Here is a 22,818-nt window from a genome sequence, read left to right as displayed (position 1 = left end):
CTTTTAGGAAAATCCTTTATTAGAAGTAATAAGTTTTTTCAAGACAACAGTTTTCTCTGATGTATAAAGTATGGTCACTATGTTTCACAGTGTGAGATGCTGCTACCTATCTAGAAGTCAATTTTCAGAATAATAGAAAGAAATCTGCATGTATATTCTGTGTGATACAACACACCAGACTGAGATTTTGGTTATTATAGAAATTCAAGCATATGTTTTTCCTTTTTTCTTTCTTTCTTTTTTTTTAGAGCTGAGAATCATTGGACAAAGAAGGTATTAAGTTCACCATAGGAACGCTCTAATGGATGAAAGGGAATCTCCTACAAATGACCAGCAGTTAAATTTACAAGACTTACTACATACAGATACACAGGTGGAAAGGATCCAAACGTGCTTGCCCTCTTCTCCAGATGAAAATGAAAATCAGTTCAATAGCAGCAAGCATGATACTATAAAAAGTCAAGACAACACCATGGGAAGAGTTGAACAGGACAGCATAAATAATAATGAGGACACTGGAGAGTACACATCTTTCTGTCAGGATGATGAAAGTGATAAGCCATCTCAAAGTTTCCCTGCAAATGAAATGCTCATTGTAGAACAATGTACCTCTGAAAGAAGCAATCCAAGAAAAACACAAAAAATCAGCAAGGAAGGTACTGTGGCTTTTAAAATAAATATATTAGGCTTGCTTGAAATGTTGAAACATCCATGCTCATATTACCAGAGCTACTGTTTTTCTTTCACTTTTAATCTGACTTACATGCATCTCTATGAGATAGGACATGCTTGATAAACTACATGTACAAGCAGACATGCCCCAGCTGCTGGTTATCTATTTGATAAAATATTTATCGACCACTCTGTTGCCCAAAACATTGCTGTTTTCATAAAATAATAATAGCTTGCCGCTTCTGCTGTTAGTCAGAAAATCAGCTTGATCACTGGAAATTAACAAGACAGGATACAGGTTTTACTAAGACGATGCAGAACCTTGGGTTATTTTAAAATGTTATGAATGAGTTAATAAGCTTTGATCCTGGCATACATTAGAGCAGATATAACCATGCTAAGTTACATACATTTGTTAAATGAAATGCACTTAATACTTCTGTGAGTTTAAGCCCAGTCAGCAGTACAAAGATTTTGAGATTATTTGTTGCCTGCTATATTTCAGTAGAATTATTTTCTTGAAGCATTTGCCTCTGAGGCCATCACTTCTCTCTGTTAGCCAGTAAAATGGCTTGTCATATGCAGTCAAGGGAAGACTTGGATTGTTCGGTGAAAATAAGAAAATGACATGTCCGTGTTTTCAAACCGTGTGTGCTCTCATGTACCCTAAGTAAAATCATAGAAAATAAATACCTTAAATAATGTCAGGATGAATTTACAGGGTTGAGAAGACTACAGTCTAGAACTTAACTACAGAGGAATTAAAAACAATAAAACATGGGATTTTGGCTTCGCTATTTTGTCTTCTTGTGCGCCTTCAGAGTATTTCTGACTCATGCCGACCCCAAGCCAACTCTTTCATGGGGTTTTCTTGGCAAGATTTGTTTGGAGGAGGTTTCTCTTTTGCTGGATCTACACTGCCATGTAATCCAGTTTCAGAGTGTGGAATATGGTAACTGCATTGAACTTAATAATATAAGTCTATACTACCATATATGGCAGTGTAGATCTAGCCTTAGCCTTCCTCTAAGGCTGAGAGAATATGACTGGCCTAAAATTACCCAGTGAGTTTCCATGGCCAAGTGGTGATTCAAACTTGGTCTCCAGAGTAAGAGTCCAATCACTACACCACTCTGTCTCTCCTGACTACTTTAAAGAAATGAAATTTTGGCAGCAGTAAAAGTACAGATTTAATGCCCCTTATCCAAAACGTTAGGGCCTGAGTTTTTCATATTTAGGATTTTTTCAGATGGACCCAAGCCTAAACACAAAATTAATTTATTTTCATATGTGTGTTATACAAATAACCTAGAGCTAATTTTATACAATATTTTTAATTTTTAATAATGTTGTGCATTAGACAAAGTTTGTGTATGTTGATCCATCAAAAAGTAAAGGGGTCACTCTCTTAGGGCACATCTACGCTGACAATGTATCAGTTATTAGTTCGGGTTAATGTGGGCCAAGGTCATCTGAATGTGGCCTTGAACCAAATTAACCAAAACTCCAAGAATTCTGATCAGCCCGCAATTTTCAGCCCATGTAAACAGTTGGACTGGTACAACTGTTTCCATAACCATTCTATATTACTCAAATTCAAGGGGTCCAGGGATCCAGGATGGCACTTAACTCTCCGATGCCCTCCTCCCATTCTTCTTGTCATAGTGGCCAGTTAATGTAACATGGCTCAGGTCGGTCACTTTTTGGCTTGAGTGATGCTGGCCAGAGGACGGGGTAATAAAAAAGAGGAGTGAAGAAGAGGGAGCAATTCTTCCTCTCCCCCTCCTGTATTGCTCTGCATCCCAGATAATGCCATTCCAGGTTCCAACCAATGTGAACCATGTCCCACCGCTGGCCACCGTGACAATAGAAATGGGAGGGGGGGGGGGGTAAGGGTGGGTGTCTGGTAATACCAAGCTGGATTTGGTGCCGCTGGAGGGTCAGGAGTCCCTCCTGCCTCCACAGTGGCTGGACAGGGTGGTGGTCTAATCCACCCTTTGGCAAATCCAGCAGTAATAAACTGGCAGTAATAAACTTAATAATAATACCCATATTAGTTTTATTAAGAAAGATAATGTATTTATTCCTGTCCATTTGACCTGTCAGTCACCTTGTTCTCATATGCTATGATACTAAATAAAATTCCACTTTATTTATTTAAAGGTAGTGTAAGTTTGTTTTGGTTGTATAGATAACATTAAGGCAGGATAGTGTTTGCACAGTGTACATGAATATATAACAGTGTCTGTACTGAGCAGAGGTTTCCTGCAATGTCTTTCTAATGGAGGAATACTACAATGCTGTGTTCCAGTCCTGCCTTGGGAATGGAACTGGGTCAGTTTCACTCTCTCTCATATTAACTCTTTCTGTCCATAATTTATATCACTACTGTTTGTTTGTTTTTTAAAGCAAGGGAAATATTATATTGGATGGAGACTTTGTCAGTGATTTTAAAATAAAGTTCTGCTTGGTTTCCAGGCAAAATTCAAAATGCTGATTGTGATTTACAGCTGTACAGCTTGGGACAGACTATCTGAAACACTGCTTCTCCCAGTATGAGCCTACCAGAGTAGGGTTTTCTTATGCCCTGTTCCCCTATCATACTCACAGCTGATCACATGGAAGAAAACCTTTTCAATGGTTGCTCCCAAACTATTGAATTCTCTTGCATGGGAAGCTGGATTGATATTTCACTTATCCCGTGCTTTCCATGTATTGCAACTTCTTTCTAGAAGTATTTCATAAACACTTCATCTCATCAGCTTATATGCTGAGAAAATAAATTATATTTTTTGGAACAACACTGAAAATATGTGAACCAGAATTAGAAAAACACAGTTAGGACCATAAACACCAGGTATGCTTGTTTCTGTTTTGCAATAGACTTATGATCTTTTGCATCTAGCTAGCTTTGTGCTAGGAGAAATAAATTCTGCTTTGGTAAGCAGGACACCTAATATGTATTGATTACCAATATTCGCTGCAGCTCTTTCCATCTGCCCCCGAGCAACTAAGATTGAACAACCCCTTTGAACAGTATTGGGCTTGTAATGGTAGGCAGCAAATGATAGAGCAATCTGTGAAAAATCAAATAGCCTGCCTTGTAAAAGAGCGTCTTGCAAACACAGTATCACTGAACAATGTAACTCATTCTCTTTAAACACCAGTTTATCTAAACAGCTTTATGAACGTATATTCCTACAACCAAGCTAAATATTGGTTCCTGGTTCATGAAGTTGACAACACAGCTGCAACTAAGCAGTTAAATCAGTGGTTCTCAGCCTGGGATCCCCAGATGTTTTTGACCTTCAACTCCCAGAAATCCCAGCCAGTTTACCAGCTGTTAGAATTTCTGGGAGTTGTAGACCAAAAACATCTGGGGACCTCAGGTTGAGAACCACTGAGTTAAATGGTTTGGACATAAGGCTGTCCACAGGTTGTCATTATAGTCAAAGTGTTTTGAATTGAAATCATGATTCTTTGGAACAAAATAAGAACAAATTGTGGGTTTTGATCCTTTAAATAATTTGTTTGACTTTGTTGCATATAATACCAAATTTCAGTTCTTTAAATTTGGAACTAGGTGCATGGAAGATAGGCTGTTTTTGTGAAACAGAAGGAAGAAATTAGCAAACTGGCTTTTTTAAGCACTACCAAACTAAGGTTTACTATTGCATTATGGCTGAACTAGGGTAAATATAATTCTGTTTTTAGCTTTAGAGTTCATACAGAATTCAATGAGCAATTTCAAATATTGCAAACCATTCAAATGTTCACAATGCTGCATGGTATCCCCATACAGAGGACTGGACTTTATAAGACTAAAGAAGCCAAAAGCTCTCACCCAAAAGACTGTAATTCTACATAATATATGTCGAAGAAATTGGGTCAGTTATATAAAGGAAAGCCAAAGGGGAATTACTTCATTTGTCCTTCAGTAGAAAACCATCATAATTTTCGGTGTGCTTCTGCATCTTTGATCAAAATATTATTTAAACCACCAACAGACATTTAAAAGACTAAATTATATATTATCAATATTTATTGGTTTTTAATGTGCCAGAATTTGTGTTACCAACAAAATACCATCAGAGCTATTATTCTGAAATTTGAAATAAAGTGGGTTTTTTTCTTTTCTATGTCCTCAGTATCAATACAGTTGTGTGAAAGAACCCAAAGGCTGCTTTTTAAAGCTTTGGGCCTCTGATCTAGCAACATAATTTATGCAACATAGTTTAACTCATATTCCAAATCTTAAGAATGATATACAATGCAGGCATATCTCCGTCAACAAAGTCTCTGACAAAGAAGTTCCTTTTTACAAAAATCTTAGTATCCTGCCCATCCCCCCTTTTCTTATCAACCCTTGAGTAGCTAGATATTTTTGAGTAGCTTTAGTACTTGGAGAATATTGAATGAAGGTTGGAAAACATAGGCATTCATTGTCAGGCCTCAGGAGTATGTCTACATCAAATACTACAATAAAGGTTGAACTGGGAAAGCATGGGATTCTACTCTAGTAGGTTCTATTGTATCTGTGTGTGCCTCCCAGTTGAGATAAACAGCAGGTGCCTTCAGTATCCCTTGCTGAGCATATATGAACAGTATAATGAAGATAGCTTTGACCACCAAACTAGAAATCATAAAGAAATTGGGCACTGGTGAAAGAAAGAAAAAAAATCAGTTCTGGAGGAAATTTTACACATTTCTAAGTTGTCTCTAAAAGGTTTAAAATGTCTTTGGTTATTTATGCAAAATTTATCTGATCTTTCACAGATGAATATTATTAGCTTTGAATAGAATAATTGCAGAAAATGCTAAATTATGTTTTTTATGATGCAGGAAGATATTCCTGTTCTCTTCATGTTTTTTCTGTCTCTGTTACCAAAGTTTTTGTTAAAGAAGTAATGCCCAGGAACACATCTTGCAGGGGCTGGATTGAATGGTCCTTGTGGTTTTGTCCAATTTTGTGATCTACATATACCTGTACTATAGCCCGTGATTTTGAAGGCTGGATTAAGGTTATGCAAATACTATTATCAGTCTAGAGAGAAAACGTAAGGAGAATTGAGATGGGAGCTACACCTGAGTTCTATTTGTGTTAAGGAATCTTCTCAGGTCTGGTCAGACGGATTGTACAATTCACTGTACAATTCTGTTTCTTCCAAGGTTTGGAAGCCTTTCTGAATTACGCTAGAAGCCTTAACAGAAAGCTCCAAAGTAAATATGATATTAATTGTGTCAATAAAGTTAACATGCATATTTTTGTTAAGTAATTAGTAGCTGCAGGGAAGCCCAATAAACCTGAAGATTAAAGAAGCTTGGAGAAGGAGCTTTTAACACTTTCTTTTCCTTTCCCAATCAAGATAACCCAATTATTCCATGTGAATGTGCATTTATACATTATTTGTTATTTATAAAGAACATTTTCTTATTTAACAACATGTAACCAAAAAATTGGAGAGGTTTTCAGGAGGCTGGCCAAAGTAATAGCATTTCAATGGGAAATTTGCTTTGAGAGAAGAGCATTTGAGTTAAGAGCTCAGTCATGGAGTTAATTAAACTCTTAAGTCAAGGTATCACTGTATAGCAGTGCTGGCAGTCCTAAAATACTGATAAACTGGCTGCCCTAATGTATCAATAAGCTTAATTTAATCCATTTAGAAAATGCTGAATATGTTTGCATAAGTTAGTCACTGTTGTAAAAATGGGACCAGTTTCCTCCTTTCATTATTTCATTTTAAGGCCTAAATCTACACCGAGTTGGACCTTCCATCCCTGCTGCAATTCTCCTGATCTTTACCAAAACCATGTCTCGGTGGTTTCTGAGCCCTCCCCAGCACATATTGGAGTATGCTAGCAGTTAACAAGCAAAGATCTGATCAGTACCTCCCAATTGCACTGGATTGAGTGTTCTGCCAACAGAAGTGCAGTGTTGGATACTGCCCTGGGTGTTCGAATGATGCCAGTTTCATCATTATATACTCCAACCATCATTATCATTACAGATGGCTTTGAAATATGCCTTAGATATATTGAGACATCATAGCATTTTGAAACAATGTCTTTTGAAGACAGACCAGAATAGTGTTTGATTATAGGCACCTTTAGGTCCCATGTTGCCCTGCGTAGAAAATTATTTCTTTAAAGGTAATTTTTTATTCTGTCTCAGATATAACAGAATAAATGGTCTAGGGCCAATGTACCTGAGGGACCGCCTCACACCCTACCAACCCCAGAGATCCCTCCGTTCGGAGGACCAAGATCTTTTGGAAGTTCCCAGTTTTAAGACCTTGCGCCTAACAGCAACTAGACGTAGAGCTTTTACATCAGTGGCACCATCACTCTGGAACACTCTGCCGCCTGAAGTTCGTGCCTTGCGGGACTTATGAATCTTCCGCAGGGCATGTAAGACACGCCTGTTTCGGCAGGCTTTTGATCTCCGCTATTGCTGTTTTTAAATTGCTTAGATTTTAGCTGTTTTTGTAAGTCACTCCAAGCCCTGGGGGAGTGTTTTTGAGATTTTTTAAAAAATATATTTTAAAGATGTTTTTAAATTGTTAGATTTTAGCCTTTCTTGTAAGCTGCCCCGAGCCCTAGGGGAGTGGCAGCATATAAGTTTAAATAATAAATAAATAAACAAAATAACATTACATAATTTATTGACCTAACAAGATTATTGATCACAAGACTAAACTATAGTAGTATAATGATTCTAGAATGTAACATCATGTAATTTTTATTGTTCAAGTTTTGATTCAGATCACTGTGTAGAAAGACTTCACAGCACTGATGTGTTTTTGGCCTCAGTCTCCCACTAGCGATGGTAGAACATAACAGTCTGCATTGTGAAAGTGTGAGGTTATATGAAATACGTTGTCTTTTATCCCTTGGATCACTTACCTACTTATTTATGTCTTTACTATTCCAGAAAAAAGTTATTTTTTGTCTTAATAATTTTTCATTAATTGCTGAAATTTGCTATTCTACTATGTGTTATGTCCAAGCTTTTCCAAATAGTGTGAGGCTTTCTGGCCCCTCGTCCCTACTACAAACTCTGAAAGGTGTATTTTAATGGGAATTCACTGAAACCTTAATGGAGGCAAGAAGTGGAAGAGATTCCCCAACCCAATAAAATCTTGTTTCACATCTCAGGCCTTAGAAATAAGAAAATTGCTTTGTGTATGTACATAGAGCAATAGCTGCACAAGTTTGGGTTTAGCTCAATATGAAATATATTTGAGAAACTAATTTTTTAAAAGTTGGGACGGGAAACTTTTTTTTTTCCATTTCTGCAGTTAAGTTGGAGAAGACTGTCATTGCAGCAGAAACTCATGCCCATGATGAAGATGAAAGCACAACAAATGCAAACACTTCCCAGAAGGATCCAAACCAAACCTTGCAGGCCCTCTTCTCTCTCCTACGAGAGGAATTTGAGCAGATGGATTTGCGATTGCTGCCCCTGTATCTCCATCAGGTAACATACATTGACTTCTCCCCAGTATTTTAACTATGTTGTTGCTTTATAGTTTCATTTATACAAGACGAAGGTGGATTTTTGCATATACAGTACAAGCCGTGTATTTTTAGTAGCTGTATTTTTACTTAAACTTTGGTAACTGATGTTAACTGTGCTAATTTTAATTTGTTTCCCCCAAATATTGGGCAACAGTGTGATTTAAATGAATATATAATAGTCATGATTAAATCTTTTTCATTTACAGATTGCTGAAACCTATTTTCAGAATGGAGAATGTATCCTTTTTAAAATTACAGTTGTGTTGCATGCCATTGCCATTAATATAATAGCATATGGTTGAAGGCATTAAACTGCTTGTTATGATAAACACAAAGTGAGGGAATTATCATCATCCCTAAGTATGCTTTTTCTGATTTCTTAATTCTGATTTCTTAATTTACTAAGTACTTCTCTTAAATGAGTACAGATAGTAGTTCGAAAAACTCTGTATATAATATAAAAACTTCTACATGTGTTGATCTATGAAGATTAGTATTGGCATAGTCATGAATGTGCATGAATTTGCTCTGGTCTTACCCCCCAGCCTAATATAGACAGTTATTGTATTACATTCATACTACTATAGTTTTTGGAATTGTATTCTCTGTATCATGCCACATTTTGTAGACTAAAATGGCAATGGATATTTATGTTGCTATAAACCAGATGTCTTAATTTTATAAAGCTGTTTGTGTCCAATAACTATGGGAAGCCATGAGACTACATTACCTCTCCACCCCACTCTAGGTGATCTTGGAGAGCTGCACTCTTTCAAAAAGATTTTTTCCCCTCTCAAAATGCTCTGAAACATCATCAGCAGAGTATGCAGCTATTTTTATTCTGTGTTTGTCTCCACAGGGCATTTAAGACCCAAGGGAGGCCTTTTCCAACAGGAAGTCAGCCTGAGCAGATAGCACCTTCAATATTTGAATAGCTATCACACAAAGTTTTTACTGTTGCTCCAGAGGTTAATCTAGTGGGCAAAGATTACAGTAGACTGGAGTTAGATGAAGTATTAGGAAAACCTTCTTGACAGCAAGAGCAGTTTGGCAATAGATTCAGTTATTTAGGTGTATAGCCTTATTGAAAGACTTCAAATTAGGGCCTAGCAGCCCTCTGGTGGGATGCTCTGCTTCTGGATTTTTAGATATCAACCAAAGATTGAACTAATTAATCTAAAGAGCCCTACAGCTTTAGCCTCTAACTGGGATAGTCTTGATTTATGATGTTATCACACCAATACCCTTCAGCAGTCCCAACTGGTTGGAACAGTCCTAATCTGCTGTCATCTCACTTTTTTAAGTGTTTTCAAAATGCCCCCGTTTCTCTCTCTCTGCTTCCCACTTTCTCCCTTTGTTCTCATTTTCAGTTACTGCAGTTGCTAAAAGGCAAAAATAGTTTGCTCGCAATTGATGGGAGAAAATGCTCAGACAAAAGCAAACTGCTGTGGCATCTTCTAGCTTGTGTGTTCTTTTCATTCATAATGTTTACCCTCTTGATTACACTGTGATGTTCTTTGACTAGACAAGTCCTGATTTTTATCTGTGAAATGTGGAATGATTAAGTCACAATATAAATTATCTTTAATTTGCCAGTATATTTTCCTACAGTGGATAAAAGCAGAGGAAAGTGATGCAAGTAATGGAATCAAATTTTAAGATTATAAATGTATAGATTAAATGTTTGTTTCTGTTGCATCCATGATGAGGAATATGTGGCATGCTTGTGTCTGCTCCAGTTTTAATTTTTTCCCTGTACATAGCTTTTTTTTTAAAGCCTTAAATGAGAAATCTAACTTCTGTGTTTTTCTGTTCCATTGTGCTGTTTTGAAAAAATAAACGTTGGCAGTTGGCATAGGATTACATTGTTTGAATTAAATCTAATATATTTGAATGAGAAACTCGGTTTGTTGGTAAAATCTCTCATTCCAGAGAGCATGTTGCCCAAAAAAGGCAAAATGTTCAGATGCATAGTGCAAGGGGTATTGACTGCAAGAGGAAAAAAATAGAGTAAATTAAGAGAGTTGATGGTTGTACTTATGTAACCTCTGCATATTGTGTTATATCATAAGGCAGGCTATTACTTTTGAAAATATTTGCAAAATAGCAGCTATACGCCACTGTCAGTCTTTGTTTTCCTTTAGTTTTCCAATCAGATGAGAAAGCCATGAAGTTCGTTCAGCTGGAACGGTTATATCATGAACAATTACTTGTAAACCTTTCTTCTATTCAACAGCAGTGGGGTAAGTGTGTGTCATACAGCTGAAGACTCTCCATTGAATTGAATTTAAGAAATCTTTAATGGTTTTATTATAATAAAATAATACCTGTGCGTAAAAACAAAAAAGCTGCATGTTCCCGTAACTCGGTATGGTGAAGAATACCCCGTACTGGAGTAGATCTGATCTAATTTCCATAAATGAACGAAAGCATTTAATGACATCTCTAGTTTTTCAGTACTTTATGCTGTAATATTTGGAAACTGTTTTGAGTCTGAAGTCTATTAAAACTTGCTTTTGAAAATGTAGATTTTTATATAGGTATATACTAGCTCAGGGACCCAGCGATGCCCGGGTCATTTGAGAATGGTATTATTTGTCTTTTAATGTTATGTATTCTGTTTGGAGTGTGTGAACTACAATTCCCAGAATCGTGGCTGAATCCTTCCCAAACGCTGCCAGTATTATAAGTTGGCCATTTTGGGTGTATGTACCAGGTGTGGTGCAGTACTGTCTGGATGGGGGTGAACTACTGCAATTTCTAGATTTCCGGGGCAATTGCCCCAAAATATCTATCGGTATCCATAGCAGGCAATATTCAGTTTGTGTGCTAAGTTTGGTCTAGATTCGTCATTGGCTGGGTTCAGTGGTCTTTGGACGGAGGTGAACTACAACTCCCAAAATCAAGGCCCCTTCCCACAAATACCTGCAGTATGTTCAGTAGGTCATGAGGCTTCTCTGTGTGAAGTGTGGTCCTAGTGCATTGTCGGTGGGGGTCAGTGTTTATCTGGCTGCAGGTGAACTATAACCCCCTTTTTCCCAAACTTATGCAATATGTTGCATTGGTTATGGGGGCTCTGTGTGCCAAATGTGATGCTCATTCATTGCAGGTGAACTATAAATCCCTGTACCTACTACTCCTCAAGTTCCAGTCCAGTTTCTCTCCAAACCCACCAGTAGTCAAATCTGGGCATATCAGGTCTGCATGGCAAGTTTGGCCGAGAGCCATCATTATTTGGGTTCATAGCGTTCTGGGTGTAGGTGAACTACAACTCCTCTATATTCCCCAGTAGGAGTGACAGTGCTCTGACTTGATACAGGGTGAACTACAACTTCCACCATGTGGAGTCAATCCCCAAACTCCTCCAGTAAGTTTAGTTGCAGCTCAGTTCTGCTGTGTTTGTTATGCAGAGAGATCGGAAAGGAAAGGGCAGTGGGCGGGGCCATGCAAATTCCACAGCAATGGAAAACCCTGGGATGCCTGCCTGTGGTGGAAGAAAAAGCAAAATCTAGGATGAAATGGTCCCCAAGTGAAAGCATTCCTTGGGTGGTGGGCTGTAGTGTTTGGGAAGGACATTGGCAGGGGCTGGGCTGCATGTTCATGGCGCTCACTGTAACTGCAATGTCAGTGGAAAAGAGTGACTTGCTAGATTCTTAACCTGGAAAGTATAGCCTGTTTGTGGAGGCTGGAGGCTGTCTGTGTGAGCAGACATCTGTGCCACATACACACACATGGGTTTTTGCTTTTATTATGGATTTAGATAGATTAGATTAGATAGATTTAATTAGATTTAGATTTAGATTTAGATGAAACATTTTTGTATTTCTGCAGAAAAAAAATGGAAAGCAACAGAATCAAGTGAGGCTCCAAATCTTAAGAATTCTGCTAAAGGTCTAAATAATGAAGAATTAGACAAACTAGCTGAACTTTGCACATCACATCAAGAGTAAGTAATATACATTATTTTTCTCATCAGTAATCCTATGTACGCCTGTGGGTTTTTGCACTTCAGAGTAATTCGGTTACAGCCAATGCTTACATTTCTATTTTTTCCTTGAAAACTGCCTTCTCCATTCTATGTTGCAAAGTGGTTTCGAATGTGTCCAGCATTTATAATGCTTTCTATCAAAAACAAAGCAGCTGTTTCAAAGAATAATGTGATTTCTTTGATTTGGATGTCAGAGCAAATCTGCAGCTATCGTTTGAGAGGATCAAAAATGTGGACCCTGTCTCCTCCTATTACCCACTGATTTCATTTTCCTTTCACAGGCTTATCTAAATTTAGTTTTGTTGTGACTTTGCATATGAGAGGTAGTAATTCTTAAAACTTTTCTGGGAAATTCCAAAAATATCTAGATTTTTGTTGTAAAAAAGGTTAAAAATTAACATTCAGAATATGGTTCTTTTTTCTTTCTTTTTTTGTAAGCAGACTGGTCAGATTCTCATCGCTAGCTTTAAAACAACTATGAAGGTCAGGGCTGAACAAGCAAGGTCAACTGAAATTAAGTGTGGCATCTTTGTTGGATTCATTGTGAGCAATTTGCGGTAGAACACACTACTCTCATTTTAGCTGTAATGATTCACTCATTTCTTTTGTAGGAAGGGGCTAGGTTTTATGTGTCTCTTTAACATCAAAACGTTTTGCTGGACAACCACAGCTAATGGTGGCAGCCATGTTACCTCTATGATAACATTCAGCATCATAACATTTGCCTTCAGTTGGAGTCTACTCCCAGTTTAGTCAGATTGGCTGCTTACAACTTCTGCTCTGGTTGTTCTTGTCACTCCAGTGCTCCCTCATTGGTGATATCTCTCAGTAGTGCAAAAAGCAAGTTGTCTCTGGAAAGACTCGGATCCTTAACTAATCCAGATGTCCGTCCATGGAAAACAGTTGAAGCATTTTGATACCACTTTAATTGTCATGGCTTCATCCTATGCAATACTTAGGGTGCACTTAGGGTGAAGTACTTAAAATTATTTTCTGGAAAGCTTTAGATCAGTTTCCTAAGCCCTAGAGTTCTTCCACTTGTCTCAGGATTTATTGGGATAAAGCTATGGTAATCACAGTGGCATTTAACTGCTATAGTTGTACAGTGTGTATATACCCTAAGAATTAAACAGGTAATGTTTCATCATGGATGGCAGTAAGGCATTTTATTGCCACACAAACTCTTTCCACAGATAGCTGATTTGAGTGAAGTGCTTATAGTTGTCAAAGTTCATGCTAGTTTCTCGCCTCCTCTATGCTGTGTTGGTCTTCATGCTAAACACTAAGTATCACTCTATCCAGGATCAAAACAGATTACAGTTGGCTCATAGGTTAATTTAGAATAGAACAGCTGAAAGCATGATGGGTGATGAGCACAGCAGTTTGCTCTGAGTTGGATAAAAGGATGGAACTAGTCAGCAGCATTGTCTGGACCTGCTCCTTAATGCTATGCCTCCCTGCTGCTTTTATAGAGCAAATTAAGACATGACTACTTTCTCGATCACTTAAGCTGTTGCTGTATATGATACTAAAGGCTGGTTTTTAAAGGCACATTATCAAGGATGGGTATGCACACAGTGGATTTGTGTTTTGTGTTCCCACAAATTGGGGTGTATAGTCATACCTCACTTAAGAAAGCATCTTGCAAAATACAGCTCCTTTTTTACAAAGTCTTTTTATGTCTACCCAAATCACCTTTTTCTATCTTCTATCTTACTGGAACCTTTTTTTATTTTATTTTATTTTTTGCAGCATGAACATTGGGAACATGATGACCAGGTGTTTTGGGGGGGGGGGGGGGGGGTTGAGGCTCAACTAGCCTGGCTTAGAACCCTTCCAACAATACATAAACATGGCAAAAATGTTTCCTATTTTCCAGAGCAGTGTTTTTGTCCCACAAATGCCCTTGAACATATAATGAAAGTTGTAAACCCCATCCTTAAAAAAATACAAATATATGCTTAATGAAAAAATCAGAAAATGTATTTATTGTGTTGGAAAAATTCCCAAAGACTAGTCTGAAATGGAAAAATTGCATTTTAAAAGACTACATTCTTAGTTGAAATAAAGAATTCAAAGTAATAAGAAAGAAATAAAAAAATGTCTTTGTACCTAATTCATGATTCCCTAAAATCAATCTACAGACTCCAGAGGTTATGAACCCCTGTTCTAGAAAATTTAAGGATTTGAGTTCAAAATGTGCATAGGCATTTTACCAGAACCATAAACATCATCAGAGACTTCATTTAGAGAATGTGTAAGGGCAGCTGTGTGACTTCATCTCCCATTATAGAGTGGGCACATGATCTAGGTAGGATCCTGCCTAGGACGGCTTGTTTTGTACCCCTGGTTGGCATGACATTCACTTCTTCTGCTGTGGTTAATTGCTCGCTAGTCTTCCATTTGTGTGAGTCATAGAGACCTTGAAGGACAAGTTGCATACCTGTAACTAGTTCTTTGAGTGATCATATGTGCATTAACACAACCTCGGCCACTCCCCCCCCCCCCCCAACACACACACATATGTCCAGTCTTTCTTTAGCTCCTGGATGCTGCTGAGGGCAGCCAGGACTTCCATGGAAAAGCTTATGTAAGAATGAAATGTTCTGAAGAATGTACTGGACAGAAAGAAATAATCAATTTGTGTGGATTCACAGACGTACAGTTGAAGGACTCCAGTTATAGATAAGCAACCTATCCGTAACTAGATACAGACTAAGGAGAATGCAATAGGTTTCACTTTGTGATGCTTATGAACAAAATACTGTTGGTACAAGCTATTCTCAGACCTATCATTCCCAGCATTTTTACTATAGTTTCAAAGTGGGGCAGATAACAAAACTGAAAAAAAATCCTGGTATGCACTTCATTGTCCACAGATGTCCAAAGTGAAGGCTTTAAATGGGTTATGATAGGAATGCTAAATTGAGACTAAGTCATTATGACAGACACCTGATCACAGTTTAGTTCGAAACTAGAATTTTGTAATAGGAAACATCTAAAAGCACTTATCGGGCTATGTCATGGGAAAGAAAACAATACAAACAGAGTGAAAGAGACTTGGGGAAAGGAGCAAGGATCAGGGTTGTACATGACCCAAAGGCAGCAGGCTGTCTGCCCTATTCTAATGTTGCAGTTTTGGTCTTTCTGTTTCATGTTGTATAGAATAAAGTTCCTCACATGCAGTTTCTAAAAAGCTGGAGCAATAATTGATGCATTTTGATATTCTACCAGCAAGTAAAATCTAGCTTTCTTCTTGAACATTACCTAGAAAGGTCTGCAATTTAAAGTAATGTGTTCTGCAAGCACAGAAATGCTTGAAAATGCAGTTCCAATCACTAATGCATTGTAACTGTCTTGCTTGTGACTTCCTTGGATAATGTTTCAAATGGGAATGATACGGGCTTATATTCTGTGTCCTTGGTTTATTTATGACTATTGGGATCTGTTCTAATTTTCTGTTGGGCATCTTTTCTATTTTTAAAACATTTCCAAGGAGTAGGTGGCTCTCTTTGTCTCGAGACATTTTGCTATAAATGTTTCTATTATAGGAAAGTCAAAAATTCCTTCAGAATGTATGAAGATGGATCTGTGGCTAAAATATGAAGTGATAGCTCATTAATCTTTTATGATATTTTATCTGATCTGGAGGGCTTCAATGTAAGCACATTTGCTTTATCTTTATTTGTTTTTCTGACTTGTGGGACAATGGATTTCAGACAGCATGTAACATCCAGTAATTCAGTAGTCAAACACTTACATGTGTAATAATAATATATAATAAGAAAACTTTATTTATATCCCGCCACCATCTCCCCACGGGGACTCGGGGCGGCTCACATGGGGCAAGGCCCGACTAGCACAATTTACAAAAACAACAGCATAAATACATTGAACAATATACAAAAAAAAACACAGTAAGACAATAAAACAAGAGTTAATACAGCAGTAATAATATCAATCAACCACCAAGTACAATTCAGTCGACTTCATTGTTGGGGGGAACTGCAGCAGCAATATAAAAATAATGTCATCAGTTAAAATACCAGAATAAAAGGGACCTAATAAAATTCAGGATAGAGTTATGATGCCAACTGAGGCTGGTCATCCGGTGACTGTCTCACCAAAGGCCAACCTAAACATCCAGGTCTTCAGTTGTTTCTTGAAGGAGGATAGAGAGGGAGCCAACATAATCTCCCTAGGGAAGGGAGTTCCAGAGCCAGGGGGCCATGGCCGAGAAGGCCCTCTCTCTCGTCCCCACCAGTCATAACTGTGAGGAAGATGGAAGCGAGAGGAAGGCCCCCCCAGAGGACCTTAGAGATCGAGTAGGTTCATAGGGGACGATGCGGTCACGAAGATAGGCAGGTCCCGAACCGTTTAGAGCTTTATAGGTAATAACCTGCACCTTGAATTGGGCTCGGAATATTATCGGCAGCCAGTGGAGCTGCTTGAACAGGGGGGTTGACCGCTCCCTGTAGGCAGCTCCAGTTAGTAACCTGGCTGCTGACAGTTTTACCAACTGCAATTTCCGAACCGTCTTCAAGGGCAGCCCCACATAGAGTGCACTACAGTAGTCCATCCTTGAGGTAACTAGAGCGTGGACCACCATGGTTAAGTCAGACTTCTCGAGGTATGGTCGCAGTTGGTGCACAAGTTTTAATTGTACAAAGGCCCTCCCAGCCACCGCCGACACCTGGGCATCAAGCGACAGCGACGAATCCAGGAGGACCCCCAAACTGCGGACCTGTGCCTTCAGGGGGAGTGTGACCCCGTCAAGCACAGGTAGCCACCCTATGCCCCGATCGGTTGAACAACTAACCTGGAGGACCTCTGTCTTATCAGGATTAAGCTTCAACTTGTTGGCCCTCATCCAACCCATTACAGCGGCCAGACACTGGTCTAGGATCCGAGGGGCTTCCTTGGAAGTAGGTGGAAAGGAGTAGTGGAGTTGAGTGTCATCTGCATAGAGATGGCACCGAACTCCAAAACCCCGGATGACCTTGCCCAGCGGTTTCATGTAAATATTGAAAAGCATGGGGAAAGAATAGAACCTTGCGGGACCCCACAGGTCAAAGGCCAGGGGTCCGAACAGGTATCCCCCAGCTTCACCATCTGGGTGTGACCCTCCAGGAAGGAGTGGAGCCACTGTAGTACAGTGCCCCCAAGGCCCATTCCCAAGAACCGACCCAGAAGGATACCATGGTTGATGGTATCGAAAGCTGCTGAGATGTCTAAGAGAACCAACAGGGACACATTCCCCCTGTCAAGTTCTCTATGGAGGTCATCCACCAAGGTGACCAAAGCTATCTCAGTCCCATGACCAGGCCTGAAGCCAGACTGGAATGGGTCAAGATAATCGGTGTCATCCAAGAATCCCTGGAGTTGAGAGGCCATCACTCGCTCCAAAACCTTGCCTAAAAATGGGAGGTTTGAAATTGGTCGATAGTTTGATAGAATAGAGGAATCAAGGGATGCCTTTTTTAGAATTGGTCTAATAGTTGCCTGTTTCAGGCTAGATGGAAATTGCCCTTGTTCCAGTGAGGCATTGATAATCCTCAAAAACCAATTGACCAACCCCCCCCCTCCCCCGGCAAGCTTTATAAGCCAGGTAGGACAATGGTCTAGAGCGCATGTGGTTGGCCTCATCGCTCCAAGGATCTTGTCCACGTTGACCCTAAGCTGTATTTAAGAGAGGTCTGCTTCCCCATGACAGCTGATGTGTGCCAATGGGTATTAATAATAATATTAATATTTATAACAATAGTACTCTAGGGAAGATGCAAATGTTTTAAAAGTTGGTGGGCTAAAAGGGGTCGAAATGCCCTCCGTGTGTGGCAATTTTCACCCCACTAGCCCAAAAACCGAGTGGGGGGGGTGAGCCTTGGAAGTTCTCCCATTGCTGCCAATGGTCCGAAAATTTCTGTTTTTTTCATAAGCGAGATGAAAATTCTATTTGTATAGATGCCCTGTTTTTGGAAATGGAGACAATTACAAAACTAATAAAACTAAACAAAATGAACAGCGATTCCATACAATGCACACCACGAGTGGAGAACCCCTTCCCCATAATAACTCTTTCAGGAGTGAATTTCCAATTCGAGGGGCTGATTTCTCTCACTTCCCATTGCCTCACCCCCGTTCTTAACTATGAGTTATTTGTAAGTTGGATCTTTATAACTCAAGGACTGCCGGTAGAGCTAAAAAAAAAGACAGGAAAGAGTTCCCTAATATATTACTGTGAAAATTCCTGAGGAAAGTGGAGAAGCAAAAGATTAGATGAGGACTAAGATGCTGCTATTAAGACTCAGGTTAAAAGGTAGTGGGGGAAAAGAAGATCAATGATCATATTTCTCATGTTAGAGGAAGGGGCTGTTGAAGTAAAAGACCCTTGGGGCATGGAGCGATGCTGCACCAAGTACACTTCAGATAGTATAAAAAACTAATAGAAACTGAAAGCTAGCTGTATTCAGGGAATAGTCTGCATTTTGTTTTGTTTTTTCTGTATTCTTCGCTCCACTTTTTTCTATACTTGACAGCCAGCATTTCATGCCTACTGAGTATTTTGAGTAGTTAGCTTTCTGGAGTTCTTTTCTGAGGATGTACTTAAGCAAAAACCAGGGTTCTTCTTATACTTTCTCTTGCTCATGGCAAGTGCCCTTTTCATCACATAATAAACTGTGTTGGGAAATGAGTCTGTTGTGAACCTATGGGATAACCTCGTTGAGCCATGCTGACAGTTGTGAATTTACATTTCTTTTTCTTTTTGAGGCAAGAGCCCTTACTACAGAACAAAACAGAATCATACAGTTGGAAGAGACCTCATGGGCCATCCAATCCAACCCCCTGCCAAGAAGCAGGAAATAAATGCATTGCGAAAATGCTGCTGAATATCAGAAAAATTCCAAAATTGAGCTAAAAGCTGCTGCAAATTGAGAAGTCAACTTAGGATGTTTATGTGGTTTTTTAATGGGGACATTTGTATAAACAACTGTTGTAAGAAGGTTTCTCACATCTTGTATTGATTTTACCACTTTGTCTACCTCCAGGGCCATTAGTGATCATTGGCATTTGTAATGATGTTAGCATATGGTCTGCCTCACTGCTTTAAAACTATGCTGGCACAGATAATGTTTCAGTGTTGGAAACTTCTGTGCTAATATTAGAGCACGGGGAGAACAAATCTGATTTGTCATCTAGTTTTGATGACGTTTGTTGTAAAGAACATTTGGGTGAAAGCAGCTGTTTAATTTTTTTTACTTTATTTTTTGGTTGCAGGCCGCTTATGTCCAGAAGCAAGGTAAGCTATAAAATATTCCTTGGTATAGTTTTGTAATTAAGTGATGGGATGTTCTTATATTTTCCTAAAAGTAATAAAAAGAGCTTGCTTCCCATAACATTTGTTACATGTAATTTCTTTTAAAAGTAACAGTATTAAATGATAGGAATACGATTCTGTCTTTCAGCTCATAAGTACAGAAAAATCCTTGAGACATAAGAGTTTGATAGGTTTAATGGTATCAGAAGATTTAAAGGAAAAACATTCTGCTGCAAGCGATACAGGTATCCTGCTCATAATTTATCTAAGTTTAAATGTAAAAGGCATGCTAGCGTGTGCAAAGAATTCATTACTATTAGAAACATTTCTGTAATATAGTTTGATACATTTCAAATGGATGTAAGATAGGGAAATAGTTTTGATGCCCTATACTTTTCTTTCAAAGAACATAGTATTTAAATAGTATCCTTCATTTCCCCAACATTGAAATGATTTCTTCATATTCACACCACTATTGATAAAATGAAAATAGGAAAATATACTGAAGACAGTCATGTTACAGATACCTAACTTAAGGTTTTCTAGATTGGTTCCTGCATGTTTTCCCTTCTCCCACAATCTTTTTAGTCTTCTCTTTGCTGCTTTTAACATTTATACACAACTGGTTGAAGGTTTCACAGACTTTGTAATTGGATTAACAAAACTGAAACTATAGATTGGCTTTATTAAATAGAAAGGGTGCAAAAATAAGTCCCAATTAGCTTAACAAAACATGCTTCTGAGTAGATCTTTGTAGGGTTGCACTGTAAATGAATTATAGCTCCATTAACAGCAAGAATTACTATCAAACACTGATATTATTGGCTCATAGATGTACTTAGCAAGAGGCAGTATAAAAAGAATGATTCATCCCTCTTCATTTCCAGATAGTACCAAGAGCTCAGTCCTTTTTCTTACCAGCTCAGGTCAACAATGGAGCAAGGACAATTTTAATTTTCATTGTTAAAAGTCAAAAGTAAACGGTACTGGTATCCACGAACACTGCTAAATATGAATAATTTAATCTTAAAAGTGCTGTTAGATTTCCCTTTGTTCTCCCTATTTTTTTCCTTTCAATAATATTTTGCTTCTTTTCCTCATGAGCCATCTTACTCACGATTTTCTCAAAGTTAATGCCCACAGTCCCAACTAATGCCATCAACAGTATAAATAAGAGTTCTCTTATTACACCAGGAGATGTTCATCCCCAATCTCTTTTCTTTTCTTTTCTTGTCTTGTGGTGGACAATACTCTGCTAAAATAATGTTTTCTAGACAATGCAACTCTTTCAAAGCAGTCACTTGCAAACTAAACCCTATCCCCAAACACAGTCTTCTGCGGAAAATGGAACCTTCACTGGAATTGTTAAGTGGAGTCCAGATAGAAAACAATTAATGCTTCTTTGATGCAGTGCATAGCATGCTGCTTCATACTGTGATACTATGGCCAACAGCACTGGCAGGCAGAGTATCAGGTTTCCACCATATGGCATGTAGCTCAAAAATGACTTTTAAAGTGCATTCTTACTTTTTTTTTAAACTTAGAAAATGTCAAGATAACTTTTTGTACCTTCCACACAGTAACATAATTTTGCTGTCATAATAGCTTTGTCCTCATGTGACCTTACTGGAAGAAAATCTATTATTTCACATGCTTCTGTACATATTTTGTTGTAAGTTGACAATTTTTTTTACGTGTTGTTGAAGGCTTTCATGGCCAGGATCACAGGGTTGTTGTATGTCTTTTAGGCTGTGTGGCCATGTTCCAGAAGTATTCTCTCCTGACGTTTCGCCCACATCTATGGCAGGCATCCATCAGCAATTTACCGGCTCCAATCTTGTATGATGATGGTCATACAGGTAAAAACATCCTAGTTCCAAAAGAAAAACAGTTCAGGATACTACATATCTCTTAACAAACAAGAGAAACATCAGCATGGCATGGCATGGTCAGGCAGGAGCAAAGAGAAAGAGCCTGTCTCTTTCTCTTTGCTCTTGCCTGACCATGCCATGCCATGCTGATGTTTCTCTTGTTTGTTAAGAGATATGTAGTATCCTGAACTGTTTTTCTTTTGGAACTAGGATGTTTTTACCTGTATGACCATCATCATACAAGATTGGAGCCGGTAAATTGCTGATGGATGCCTGCCATAGATGTGGGCGAAACGTCAGGAGAGAATACTTCTGGAACATGGCCACACAGCCCGAAAGACATACAACAACCCATTATTATTTTTTTACGTTTTTTTTAAAAAATAACATGTGGAAACTGAGAATAGCATTCCCTGAGTCCACGTCGTTATGTTCTACTGCCAATAAATAATAATATTTTTGTCACATTAAATACTGGTCTTTAAAATATTGGAAGGAGGATAAAGTATAAGACCTCTAGTTTGCAGTTTGATTGAAAGGAGGTACAGAACTTGAAATTTGAAGCACAGTTTGCAACATCACATCCTTGGATATAGGACAAAATGTGTATAGGTTACTAAAAAGCAGAGGAGGTATCAGAAATAATTTACATGTAGTTTAAAGCTTTTCAGAGAACTAATGCATAGCACTTGTAAAAGTTCCCTTAGGAAATCTCAAATTAAGAATTAGAAGTGTCACACTTAGAATCAGTATGCAGTGAACTTAAAATGTACTGTATTATGGATATACATTTCAGGCAGAATGTAGCAAATTTCCTTTAGATATCTATATTCTTCATTGTTAACCTCAAGAAACTGCCCTCTGAATAAAAGATTGCTTTAACCTCTGTGATCATTATGATCTTGTAGAGAGGCTTTTTACTGGGATATACGCTTTATTTATTTGTTTATAGAATGTTTGTATGCTTTTTAACTAATTCTGTATAGTTTTAACTGAAGGTTTGAATTGTTTGGCAGGTTTTAACTGATTTTTTTATGAGCTGCTTGGGGTCCCATTCAGAGAAAGGTTGTATATAAATGAAATAAATACACTGTAACTCTATCTACAGAAGTGTGCTTGTTCTTGTAAGAGAAAGATGATAACAAATAACTCCTGAAATTAATAGTTAACTTTTCTTAATATACATTTTAATTATTCTTGCTTCAAGCTAGTTAAAGAAGAATTGGATGGGGTTTCCTTTGTAATAAAATGACAGTAGGCTTCTTTTCCTCCGAGAAATGTATCTTTTCTAGTTAATTTCATTATTTTAAATTAAATAGGCTCCACTTAATAGTACATTTATTTTTTCAGTGAGGCTGCATGTTGCAAACCAGGTTTAGAGTAATTTTTGGAGAGGGCTTATGCCATAAGGCAAGACAATAGTTCAATTTAGATTGATTGATCTAACCATGGGG

General features: G+C 38.2%; 1 protein-coding gene across 1 annotated transcript in view; it reads left to right on the top strand.

Moving 5' to 3' along the window:
- cnst (consortin, connexin sorting protein) overlaps positions 1-22,818 on the top strand; it is a 47,562-nt gene that overhangs the window by 9,301 nt on the left and 15,443 nt on the right. Inside the window, exons 2-8 of the mRNA XM_062968959.1 lie at positions 249-656; positions 7,971-8,149; positions 8,397-8,427; positions 10,347-10,433; positions 12,022-12,136; positions 19,454-19,475; positions 19,642-19,738. Of these exons, the coding sequence (XP_062825029.1) occupies positions 302-656; positions 7,971-8,149; positions 8,397-8,427; positions 10,347-10,433; positions 12,022-12,136; positions 19,454-19,475; positions 19,642-19,738 (886 nt within the window). The 5' untranslated portion in view covers positions 249-301. The remainder of the gene's footprint in view (positions 1-248; positions 657-7,970; positions 8,150-8,396; positions 8,428-10,346; positions 10,434-12,021; positions 12,137-19,453; positions 19,476-19,641; positions 19,739-22,818) is intronic.

The sequence above is a fragment of the Anolis carolinensis genome, chromosome 1 (assembly GCF_035594765.1).
Source record: "Anolis carolinensis isolate JA03-04 chromosome 1, rAnoCar3.1.pri, whole genome shotgun sequence".
NCBI classification, from domain to species: Eukaryota; Metazoa; Chordata; class Lepidosauria; order Squamata; family Dactyloidae; genus Anolis; species Anolis carolinensis.
Note: the sequence above shows the minus strand (reverse complement) of the source record. Positions and strands in the feature narration are given on the sequence as shown.